The sequence below is a fragment of the Calonectris borealis genome, chromosome 2, assembly GCF_964195595.1.
Source record: "Calonectris borealis chromosome 2, bCalBor7.hap1.2, whole genome shotgun sequence".
Taxonomy (NCBI): domain Eukaryota; kingdom Metazoa; phylum Chordata; class Aves; order Procellariiformes; family Procellariidae; genus Calonectris; species Calonectris borealis.
In genome coordinates, this window is record NC_134313.1 from 116,593,946 (window position 1) to 116,606,765 (window position 12,820).

The window sequence follows — 12,820 nt, forward strand, 5'->3', positions numbered from 1 at the left end:
CCATTTGTTTGTTCTTGATATTTTGGGGGACCGTAGGTTTAGATTTAGGTAGCAATATATAGTAGTATATATAAGCAGTTTTATTTAGATAAACGTTTGCCCTTGGAATTATTTCAAACAGATAGAAGATGCTCACGTACAAATCCACGATCCAGAACTCCGTAAGATCCTGAACCCAACAACTGCTGACCTAAGATTTGCAGATTACTTGGTGAAGCATGTAACTGAGAACAGAGATGATGTGTTCCTTGATGGCACTGGATGGGAAGGAGGAGATGAGTGGATCAGGGCTCAGTTCAGTGCTTATCTTCATGCACTGCTTGCTGCTGTGCTGCAACCAGGTAGAACAGATACCTTGTCTAGGGCCTGAAATGAGGGTGGGTGTAATAGGCATTTGCTCTGTTGCGTTAAACGTGTGGCCTATCATTGGGTATTCCTCTGCCTAACATTTCATTTTAGGCTGCTTTTTCGGTTGTCCTTGGCTATCGTTGTTATTCCTTGTCAAGCTTATTATTAATTCTTACTTCACAGCCTTACAGACACTTTCTTCTTTGACTGTCTCCTTCTCCTTGATTTAATTAAGCTTTCCTCATAAGTAGAAGTACCTGAAACCCCATATATGATGAGACTTACAAACTTGGTTGTCTTACAAACCCTATTGCAACCTGAAGTTAGTTTAGGGGAACTAGTTGGATACAAGGAGACATGAAGTTAAGTGGCTGTCTTCAGGAAGTTTTACTAGGCTGTTCCATCTCTTTTCCCTTCCTGCCATGGTCTTAAGTAGGGACTCCCTACTTAAGGGAAAGTGAAAAGTGTCATTTAGAGGCTTTATCAGCTTCTGTTTTCTGGAGCTCAACATTTTTTGTCTTAACTCAGAGGGAATTCTCTATGTTCCAGGCTTTTGTGCATGAATGTAACTAAAAAAGTCACTGGTTTATTTGTGGAAAATGTTTAGTTTGCCCAGCACTGACCCCGTTAACTTCATTCTCATCATGATTATTCTCTATTCAGATTATGTTCTGTGGTATTTGTGAGATAACATGGGATTGAGAACTTGATTTTAAAGTCTGGAAGATGCTAAGTTCTTTATCTGACAACATTACTATTTTATGATTACCTGGTTGATATGAAATGTCAGAGTTTTCTGGAAATTCATACTACTTCACTGGCTGCTTCTAAAATTATTTCCTATACTCTTCTGTCTTTTAAAGGGGATGATGTTGTTACAAGTTTGTTCCACAGTAGTTCATCCTGCAGTTTTGGAGTGGATTTGGGCTTTACTAAATTTGAATGAGTAATAACATAGTACAGCAAAGCCCAGTGGGCAAGACCAATGCAAGTGATGTTTTTGTTCTTAGTTGCTACGTGGCCATTCTCTCCCCTTTCCTGACTTTGCCTAGAGAATAAGTCAAGAGGCCTATGTTTAGATGACTTTTTTTTTCCAGTTGAGCTCTTTACTTAGAACTTTATAAATGAATTAAAAATAAGAAAAGTATTTTTTTAAGCTTTTTTTTCTTTTCTTTCTTTTCTTTTTTTAACCCTCCTGGCTTTGTGTATTTGGGACACTTCAGAAATGTTTTATTATTTTCATTTTAAAGTGCCCAGTTCTTAGTACTAGAGTTTTAATTGTCTTTGATTTGATAAGAGCCTGGAAAATTTTTATTTTTCTTTACAAGAAAAAAAGTAATTTGTCTTGTATTACATCTCTAATGAATTGCTGCAAATTCTCATCTTTATTTTAATTTATCAGACAATGAAAAGACTTTGTCAGACTTTGGAACAGCATTTGTAGCAGCCTGGAAAAATACCCACAACTACAGAGTATGGAATAGCAACAAGCATCCAGCTCTTGCGGAGGTAAATTCTAGGTAAGGAACCATTTCTTTTTTTTTTTTTTTTTTTTTTTTTAAGCTCCTAGTATGTGTAGTCAGACACACTGTTCTGCAGAATTACAGCGTTCCCCTTGTTCCTGCTATAAAGCCCTGAGGGTGAAACTTTGGGGCTCTATTCTGTAAGTACAGAAGCCAAGTATTTCTGTTCTTCCATACCTTATTCTAATTCTGGGCTATAGTTTTATGAGGAAAAATATATCCAGAGTCAGGAGAAGTGAAACTTGTTCAAGTTGATTGTTGGCTGTCCCCAGCTATAGAAAGTTTGTCATTCCTCAGGAATTGTCCTCAGATGGTTCTGCTTTTTATTAATTGCTTCCAGGTGTCCAGGGAATAGCTGTGTTCAGGGTTATCATTGATGGGGATAGTGGGGAGCTGGCTGTTTTATGTTGCATCTTCTATACTTTGGATTGTTTTATGTGTATTTTCACTCAAAGATTAGATAATTGGTAACACTGTTGGCTGTGCATGTGTTTTGTTTAGCATGGGTTATTACTGTACTGCAGGGAGTTTTGTGTTCTTTTGTTTTGTCAGCTGCTGTAGTCTGAAGAAGGTGTTTATGTAGACCTACAAAGCTCTTGTGGTCTACTTAAAGGATCTTTTTTCTTTTTTATTTGCTCTAGGAGGAGCAAATGTGTTGCTAGAAGGAGGTGCCTTTGTCTTAGTGTGAAAAGACCGTTAATATCTGGTCTGTAAATAGAAGGCACCTTACAGGTAATTCATGAGAAATCTAAGGTTGAATAGTCACTGGGACTTAGCCTTCTGTAAAGTGATATAGTAGTATATCTACAAAAGATGGGGGTTTTTTGTAAGCCACAGAGAGGAATACAACTAATAATTGTGTGATATGGATTCATTGTGAAAAAATAAATACTTAATGTTTTCTCGGGTTTTTCCTCCTCTTCTAGCCACCCATTCCAGGGACAGTACTCTGTATCAGATGTTAAGTTAAGATTGTCACAGTAAGTATATAGTACTTTGATTTGCATTTTTTTTTAAAGTGTGGTCAAATATTAGTAAGTGTATGACTGTTGTTATGATGAACTAAACAAAATAATGATTTAAATTGGCCATGTACATGAAACTATACTGAACATTCTCTTGCAAAACATCACCACATCTAAAGATGGAACGTTTGCCTGAAATAGGGAAAAACAGTGCTAATGCACTATTTTGTGTTGGACTTTATGGCCCTGTTTTTTGCATTGCAATTATAATGTTTTTGTGTACTTACTTTTGAATTGTAAACTAAAGCTGTTAAAACTTTTATCAGTGTTTTTCTGTATGTTGACTTTAAGTCTCATTATTAGGAGAAAACAGCTCTTTTAAAATTAGCTGCTTTTTAATACAGCATTGTTCTAAAACTCTCGAAGTTCACTGTATATGTACTGAGACATGGATCAGTTTCTTCAGTTTAGAAGATTAAAATGAGCTTTACATTATCTCTTATTGCACCCAACTCAACTGAACTTTAAGTTGGTCTCAGCTCTTCCCTGTAGCATTCAAGTCTAAAACTCAGTGGTGATTGTTGTTCCCGTAGCTGTTCAGCTCTAACTGAAGCCAGAATTCAGTCCTGGAGTTGCAGTTAACTATCTTGTCTTGTTTATGCACCAAGCAAAATAGGTTGTTTTCTCACTTAGCTATGTTGACCATACAACATCAAAGACTGGTTCTTTAAGATGCCTGTAAATCAGCCATATGTACATGCTGCTGATTCTGCACCTGCCTTGACTGTAGATCACTATTTTCAGTGCAGTGTGAGTAGACTTAAAACACATGCTAACAGAATAGCTTGAGGAATAAAAAGGTTCAGACTTCAGACCGCTGAATCTTTTTGTTGCTTTTGATGACCAATGACAGATTAAATTTCCATGATGGCGATTGAGAATGCAAATGAATCAAGATTTATCTCAAGGTAATTGCCTTCAATAAGGTGCATGCTGATAGCAGCTGTTACGATTAATTGATGGTTTTTGTAGAAAGATTTAATTTGAAAGATGTGGAGGTGTCTATAATCTTTTACTTGCCCTATTTTTGTGTTTGAAAGGGGAGATACTAACTCTTCTGAGTAGCCTGAAACCAATGTAAAAGGACCAGCAGTTCTTGGTGTGTCTCTAATAATAAATATTTTTACAACAGTGCCTTTATTCTCCAGATGCGACTTTGCTATCAGATACTCATCAAAAAGACTTGCTTTTGCAAACTGAGCCTAAACTTGTTCTTGGTGTACTCTATTCTTTTTGCATCTACACTGAAGATTTTGAAAGTGGGAAAAGAATGTGTCATGTTGTGGTGTTAACTTTTACATAAATGGGTTTGCAGAGCCCAAAATGTGAACTTGAATGTTACAATTTAAAACTAAATGAGATTATTTTCAAGTGATCACACTTGTGCAGTAGAACTGATTGCTTTTTTACTTTCCTTTCCAAATGATGCTAGTCTGTTGTCTTTTTGCATTTCTTTAACAAAAGCATAAGTATAAACTGTACGTGATCACAAATCTAATCTTAGAGCAAGATACAAAGTAAACTTCTTAGAAAAAAGAATAATGACTGATCAGTAACACTTACTGTTTTGTTTAAAGCTTATATATTAGGGCTAAAATTTCTCAAAACTACTGCAAATCTGACTTTGTAATTTAGAATATAAATGCGTTTTGGTAAACATTTAGGAAAGGTATAAAGTGTGTGGTATAAGAATGAACCATTGGGCGTTTTGATTCCTGTCTTGCTGACAGCATCTTTTCTTTCTCTGAGAAGCTTGCCTAACTGATCTGTGTGGATAAGATGCATGCAGGAATTATGGGCTTGATCATATAAAAAACGTATATATATATATGCTATATAAATCTGCGTGTGTATTGATATGTATTTTAACTAAGTATTTTATTTACACCTGGAAGTAATAGGAAGTCAGTCAACTAAGAGTCTTCAGTATATCTCTTGTTTAGCTCTGTGCAAAACAGTGAACGTGGAAAGAAGATTGGAAATGTGATGGTTTCTACTAGCCGAAATGTTGTACAAACTGGAAAAGCTGTAGGTAAGAAATTTATTTAAAACCAGCTTGCATCTAAACCGTATCTTATTTGAAGGAGCATCCTAAATCTTAGTTACATTCTGTTTTAATCCAAGTGTACTTTATAACATACATACAAAACAGAGCAACATTTTGAGGGGTAAGGCTGCTGATTGAGGCCCTGTGTATTGCATAATAGTGGAAAGAGAAACAGCTAGGCCAAAGAAATCAGTGTAAATTCCTTTTCCAGTGTGGGCTGGAGATGAACATGGGAAGAGAGCTGTCCAGGGAAAAGCTTTTATGTAATGTGGAAATGCTAAAGGCCACAACATCACCTTCTGCATTGAGCTGTTCTCATTTTTCTATCATTTTGACTGCAACTATCCAGAGCTGGTTGAAATCGGAGGAGGACCTTGTGTCAGTTTCTGCAAGTTTTGCAATGGTCTGTAGTTTTCTGGAAAAGCACTTATTGCACTTGAACATTGTCGTCTTGCAGCGTGTGATAATGTGAGTTCACCTGTTGAAGAATCTGATAGCCGTTCTGCAGTAGCTTTGCCAAAAATTGTTTAGCTTCCTCTTCTGTTCCACTGGAGTCTTACTACTCTTTTTGCAGTTGTAGACTCTGGCAAGGAGCGCCTTTCGGCCCTAAGTCTAGCAAGCCTTCCAGGGCAAAGGACAACATAGGCTGTTGCTACTGAGCTACTGTCTTCAAGTTCTTTGAATGCTTTCTGATATAGACTCTGGACTTGGATTTTAAATCCCAAATTGAACAACTGATTGTGTGATTATTTTTTTTTTCTTTTTTAATCTTTGTAGTAGTTTAGTAATGATAACACTACACTATTGACTTTCTTTCTTTTGTTTTGTAATGCAGGCCAATCAGTTGGAGGAGCCTTCACAAGTGCGAAATCAGCTATGTCATCGTGGTTTTCCACTTTTACGCAGTCAACCCAAAGCCTCGGGGACTAAATGATGGTTTTGCAAAATGCTGCTGAATATTTCAGGTGCAATGCTTTCTCTGAGCTGTAAAAAGACCGCTCCAAAACATAGGAGTGGAGATTAACTACCCAGGACCAGAACAAGTATATGTTGCTTGCAAGCAGACATGGAATGTTATCGCTCAGTTTCACTAGAACTATAGAAAAACGGTGAGTGTCTCCATACAATGAGATGGCATTTGCAGTATATTAGTTGTATTTAAAATGACTACTTTTCTTTAAAACTGAGCCTTTATAAAGACATTAGCAAACAGGGCTTGTTGCAAGCCAAACATGTTTGACTTTAGATTTGTACATTTTCTTGGATGTTGAAAATATTTATGTAAACTAGTTATATTTTTCAATCCAAATAGCCAAATGTTTGTGAATTCTTGTTAGAAATAAGTGGAGTATAAATACCGATTTCTCTTTCATGTTGGGTTTGAGAGCGTCTCTGCAAAAAGTAAACGGTGGAAATCCTTAAAGGGTTTCAAGCCAGGTGGAACTTCTTCGCTTTCAGCTGCAAACTAGAATCGGCAGGGTTGTAGACTAAGACTGTGGCTGACTTAAGGGTTTTTTCCCTTTCTCCTCTGTAGCCATGTACAGGTTGTTGCATTAATCTGTCTCTAGCTCTCTTTGTGTCCCCAAATCTGTGTCACAGTTGCAAAATCAGTATTTTCTTGATGTTATGCAGTAGGCCTTCATAACTTTGCATATATTTTGGCTGTGTTTTTACCCTGGGACGTGAATGGGATTCCAGTTGGAGAGATCTCCTCAGGAAAAGTATTACAAAACAATTCTCCCCAATTGGGATTGGATCATAGGCAGTTTTGTGAAGTCTTGCTCTATTAGGATGTAATTACACCATCAATGTAGTTACATACATATGAATACAAAGTACTAAAACCGCCTAAAACTAGCACAGCGGCAAACTCTGCATGGCTTTTTCTTTTTTTGCCAGTGAAGTTATGAAGTCTCTTCCAAACAAAAATCAGCTATATCGATTTTTCTGTGTCGACTCAGGGAATGTTCTGTTTGGATAACTACTTTTTTCATACAGAAAGCAACACTACAATTGAGAGAGTAACTGAAACGGCTCAGTTCGTATCCTTGTGTGAAGAAATATAATAGTTTATATGAAAAGATGTGGCATAATGCTGTATTTCATATGTAACATGCATGCGGTGTCTTCTGTATGCAAGCATATTCCACTTCCTATATTTCCTGATTCCGAGAGAGATTATTTCCTGGTTCTTGCAATGTGTGTGCCTCTATATGCCTTCTAACATCCCCACATGATAGCTGTTAACATTTTCTACATTACATTATCAACTGTTCCAACTTTCTGTAGTAAAAGGCTCTTAGTTTATTGCCTCATCAGTATCTGTCAGCATTTTGCCATGTTCTTTTCTGGGGCCAAGATTTCAAGTCATGGTTATTTCTTCTATTCCTCAAATAAAATACAGCAGCTGTACAAGAGATAACAAGAAAGCTTGAATGTAATTTGTTTTAAGAAATGAAGTTCTAATTTCTTTAGGTGCATTTGAAAAGCTAATAGAAAAGCCACACTTGTTTCGCGAAGTTACTGTCCAACAACTTAGTTTTCAGTTTTATTGCTTCAAACAGCAATTCGAAAACACAGGATGTGGTTTAAAGCCTTCATCAATTTTTTTCCAGGACAAACGAGATAGAATGGCCGTGGAAAACCTGAGAGCATAGAGCTAGTTTGAGTAGTTTCGTTTGAGAAGGGCAAAAAAGGCCCCTAAAGCTCTACTAATCTACTGCTTCTGACATAGAAGTAAAATGTATCTGTAGAACTGCAACTATTGCTCCTGGTCTCTGTGTGTATTTGTGTATTGCCTAAAACTGATACCCTTTTCTGGTTTATTCCACAACTCTGTAATAGACATTTATATCTTTTCAAAGACTAAGTAATACTTGATATGCAGGAAGAGCTCTGGTGAAATAAGACTAGGGCTGCATTTATTCATGATGAGTCTAGAGCTTTCTGATTCAGCATGCAGATAAGAAAATAATCTAAAATAATCACTTGCTTTTGTGAAATGGCTAACATACTATCTGCTGTCTGGGATTTAAGTGGTCAGGCTTCATGTTGTAGTGAAGACTCTATAAAGGTGCATAAAGGATTTAAGCACCTTAAAACTAACTTCAGCAACCTAAGGCACACTAGGTAAATTTAGGCTTAGGAGCTCACAATGGTGAGTTTTAGGAGCCAGGCAAGTGGTTGGTATTTACATGTACAAGGTATAGAAACAGGACCTTCAAGGATCCCTTTTCAATATCCCTGTCTTTGTCACCTCCTCACCTGAGTTTCTTCTGTAGAATTCTCCTGTGCCCCAAATTTGTATAGCTGATTTGTTAGCTCTCTGCATTCCCCTTACTCCCACAGACTCCCTCGCTGGCCCAGGGATATTAGAAAGCTGACTTTTTTTTTTTTTTTTTGGTAGATTGATCTGAGGAGAGGCAGAATGAGGTGTTCTCTGCAGTGCTAAGCTGATGCACAGCTGCTTGCTGCTTTATACAGGGACTCTGTTATGATACTTCACAGTATTTCTCTTATGGGCAAAAAGACCAGAGAGATCGTTCTCTGCAGTCTTTTTCCCACTGTCCCAGCTGTCTCTGTTGTGGAGCCAAACATACAACCTGTTTAAGAGTATTTTCCTTTCTTTATGAATGATAGAATAAGAAACTTGTATTCATTTTCAATCTTTTTAAGAACTGGCATCCTGCTAGCAAGTAGGCTGTGATTTAAACCCATACAGTGATTAAGACTCAGGCAGTGGGTGGAGATGAAGTGATCTTCATAATATGTGGTCTTCATTAACATCTATGTTTTCTCTTTGACATTTGCTTAAACTTACTTGTGGGCTGTAGGAAGGCATGCAGCCACTGAGGTTTGTCTGAGCTCATGTAGTCCTCTTCTTAATTTAATGGTTGTAACCTCTTTAGTTAAATCCAATGCAAATGCAAGTTATTTTCCTCCCCTCTGTTTTAAAATTTCCAGTGCAAGCATTATTACTTATTCGAAAGATTTAGGCAGTCAACTTCCATTTCAAAGACCCTGACATCCATTTCTGCACTGCAAGAAACACTGAGTCCTAAATGAATTGGTGCCTCTAATGAGTCAACTGTGAAGCTATTGTTACGGCTCTGTCATGACGTATATTGCAAAGGTATTTCTGGCTGTCAATGTGCAGCATGAACTGACTTATAGGTAATACAATAGCGCACCTCTCAACTTTCTAGCATCAAAGGCATCGACCTTTGCTTTTTGTATGTGCCAGCATTTGAGGAACTGCCTGTTGAGCATAGATATAAGATACAAGTCCCAAAACCCCCGCAAGCCTAAGTATTGTTGACCTAGTATTTCATTTGACTAAAATGTTCAGCGATTTTCATCAGTCATTTTCATGTCATAACCTTAATTCCTGTGCACATCTGACACCAGTTTCTTCAAATATCACAATGTAATTACCATTTTTAGATCAGTGTTCCAGTACATTGCCCTTGTTTGACCTTGTACATCTGTCTTAAGCACCTTTGTAATTAAATTCAGTATTTTGCCTAAGCAAGCTTCTGATTTCCATAGAAATTATTACTAAGCAGAGAAACTAATGTGGCAGTATTTAATTGTAAAAGTGAAGGTGTGAATGCAGTTTTTAAACATAGAAACTGTTGCTTGATAATTGAACATACAAGTAATGTATTTGATTTTTCTTGTGCTGCTTGAAAAATAAATACATCCAGCCGGTTTAAAGCTCTGTCTGCTCAAAAAGCTGTATTATTTTAAGAAATTAATCCCACTGGAAGACACTTGCAGGCATCTGTTTTTGATATTGGTAGCTGCTTGTAATACACTGGCAGTCTTTTTGAAATTTGTCTTCCATTTAAACTGATTGTGGATGTTGCTTTTGCAAATTTAGGACAAGAGGATCCTCTAGTGTGACTTTTTATTCCCTATTGGGTACTGCTCACTGTAAATTGATTAAAGTCTTCAGTAGGTCACAGACCTCTCTTACATCAGTAAGAACTTTAGGTACAACTGTAAAATTTTAATCTAGATTTAGCTTCAAAATATACATAGTTAATGTGGATTGTGACATCTAGTCAAAACGGGGTTGCCGAGTATATTAATTGCTGCACATCCAACTCTCTGCCATAGTGAGCTATTCACTAAAGGTTTATTTTAAAACTTTAAAAATTCTACTGTAACTGCCACTGTACCTAGTCGGGAATGATTTGGTAAATTACTGTTTCCAGTAGGAGGAAACGTAACTGCCTTGAATAACATTCAGATGTGAATTACGTGTAGCGTATGGCTAGAAAACGGTTGCAATTCTCTAAAACTTGTTAAAGTTTTTCTGACTGTATGCGAATAGTTGTTCAAACACACTGAAAGATAAATTTATATCATGTTGTTTATGCAGTGTAATTTTACTTTCTTGCACGTATTTAGTTTTCATTTAAAAGGGCAACTTGGAGAGAAGTCATTAAAGGCAGAAACAATACATTATTGTACTATGATTAAAGATGTATGACAAATTGCTTCATGGTGTTTTGAGTCTTTAATACTATAGTAGAGGAGAGACTGACTTAAAAAAGCAGGCACAGAGCTTTAGTTCTGTGATGTTTCTGGTCTTGACCCCATTCTTTATCAAATATTAGAAGTAGTGTTTGAATTCATTAAAAAAAATATGGAGATGGATCACTTCTATCGGTTAGTGAACCTTACTCAGATTACTTTATTCCCCATAAGTTGACATATGTGCACAACATCTGTACACAGGTGGCTTAATCTTGGTTGTGATGGAACTTGGAAGTCTAGCCGTTTTGTTGAGTCCTTCTATATAGGTTCGAAATTGTTTAATCGTACATTGCTCCTGTTGTAGTACTATTCCAAAAGCAACTGATAGAAAATAAGACTTTTGTTACTTCCCTGCCTGTATTTACCAATACTGATGAAAGCATAATTACTATTTGCCTCAATAGTAGCACAGAACACCTACAAAATCTTCTCGTTTTAATCTAGATCACCAAGAAAGTAGCAGTGCTTTCTAGATCAGGTGAGCATAAAGAAGATCAAGTAAGAATGTGTGGACTGAAGGAAGAACAGTTATCTAAAATGAAGGTAGTTGTAGGATATTTTTGTTGTCTTAAAAACAATATGGTGAATAACATCACTTGCATACTGTATGAAACAGATGGAAGATACTGAAGAAGCAAACTCAATTGGTCTCTCTTCTCTGAATTCGGAGACTATGAAATGCACACAGAAACACAGCGGAGAATTTAAAAGTTCAGGCATACCAGAGAGTGGCAAAAAATAACGCTGAGCTTAATGTACTGCCTAATACAACCTGTGGTTACTGACCTTTGCTGCTCCTAATAAATTGTGTGTATATGTGTTTTGACGTGTGTAATGCTGTGCCAAAGAGCTGGCTGAAGAGTATCGTGGAACTTGTTTCTTAACTAATTTTTTTTCTCTTCAGTAAAAACATGCGCTCAAAGTTAAATCAGCTAGCCATACCTCTTGCACTTTCCAAATAAAACTTCAGCATCAAGATTTCGCTTGATGTTTAGCACATAATCTGAATAGACTTTAAGGTCTGCGTTACGTCACTAGCTTTTTAGTACTTTTTATTGTCCTGTTTACTGGCTCTTTGGTCATATTAACGCAGTGGAGGTCCCTAGGAGTGCATGTATGTATTCAGTACAGTCTACTATTTTAAGAGATGAAGTCACGTAATGTTTCAGGTGACCAGTCATACTTCAGCACTTCAGTAGTGGTGTATGTACAGTGCTTAAACCCTTTCTTTGCTGAAACAAAGGTATCTAGTGTCACAAGTTAGACCAGGACACAGAAGAGCTATGTGTTTTTAGAGCAGGAGGGGAGAACAGAGAGAGATACTTCCATTACTGTGTTTCACCTTCATGCTGTCCCATCTTCTCCATTAGTCCTTTCTTCCATGTCAAAGTTTCTGCAACTCAGTACTGACCCAGATCTTGCTCTCACCTGCTGGTTCAGGCTGTTTACCAACCTCTTCCATACTGGAACCTGGGAGGTGTGTGAAGATGTACAGATTTCATGTAGACTGCCTCCCGGCATCATGAGTGATCCCTGCATTTTATTCAGTCTGCTAGTACTCCTCCTCCAGGCTGTAAGCTCAATGAGTAAGAACTCTGCCTTGCTGAATGGTACTCATGATAAATGATGTAGGAGGGAGATATTTTAAATAATTCTGGAGTGGAACTAAACAGAACTTTGTCTGGCTAATGTTGAGCATGAAGTGGAAAGAAACTGGTTTTAAGGGCGAGCCTACTTCAGAGTCTGCCTAAATTAAAGCTCCTTTCATGTAGAAATCCAGATCCAAAAAGAGAAGACAATTTGAAGGTAGCTGTAAATGGGAAACACAGGAGGAAGAACACTAGCCTGCTAATAAGCTCAATGGTCTGCAGGTTTGTGCACAGGTGTTCCTTAGCTGTGCTGCAGTGTGGCAGGTGCTGGTGCATCTTAACAGAAGCATCGAGAAGTGAAATGAGAAATGCTGTGAAAAGCAGTGCTTCAAACCAGGCAGTGCTTTCAATCTTAAAAAAATAATGTTTAGAATTTTGCCAAATTATTTCCCCCCCAAGTTAACTATCCATCTGATCCTGTTCTCTGTAAAGCTTGACACAATTCACTGCCCTAGGTGTGACTGGTCCCCTTAGAACAAAAATTAAACTTGCAATTAGGCATGTATTTAAACAACTGTAAAAATGAGTGGATGCATTAAAAATTAGCAGAGGCCAGATCGCTTCTTTTTATTACTTCAGGTAGGGGGAACTGAAAATATGTAGGACTAACTTAAAGTAGAAAAGAAGCAAACTCTTTGCAAATATAGCAAAGCTTGAGGACATACAAAGTTGATTCATTGAAAC

The 12,820-nt window shown here is 37.2% G+C and overlaps 1 protein-coding gene across 1 annotated transcript in view; it reads left to right on the plus strand.

The window, feature by feature from the left end:
- AVL9 (AVL9 cell migration associated) overlaps positions 1 to 10,445 on the plus strand; it is a 42,093-nt gene extending 31,648 nt beyond the window's left edge. The window contains exons 12-16 of the mRNA XM_075143042.1: positions 122 to 341; positions 1,751 to 1,868; positions 2,798 to 2,851; positions 4,840 to 4,928; positions 5,779 to 10,445. Coding sequence (XP_074999143.1) covers positions 122 to 341; positions 1,751 to 1,868; positions 2,798 to 2,851; positions 4,840 to 4,928; positions 5,779 to 5,873 — 576 coding nt within the window. The 3' untranslated portion in view covers positions 5,874 to 10,445. The remainder of the gene's footprint in view (positions 1 to 121; positions 342 to 1,750; positions 1,869 to 2,797; positions 2,852 to 4,839; positions 4,929 to 5,778) is intronic.
- The last annotated feature ends 2,375 nt before the right edge of the window (positions 10,446 to 12,820 follow it).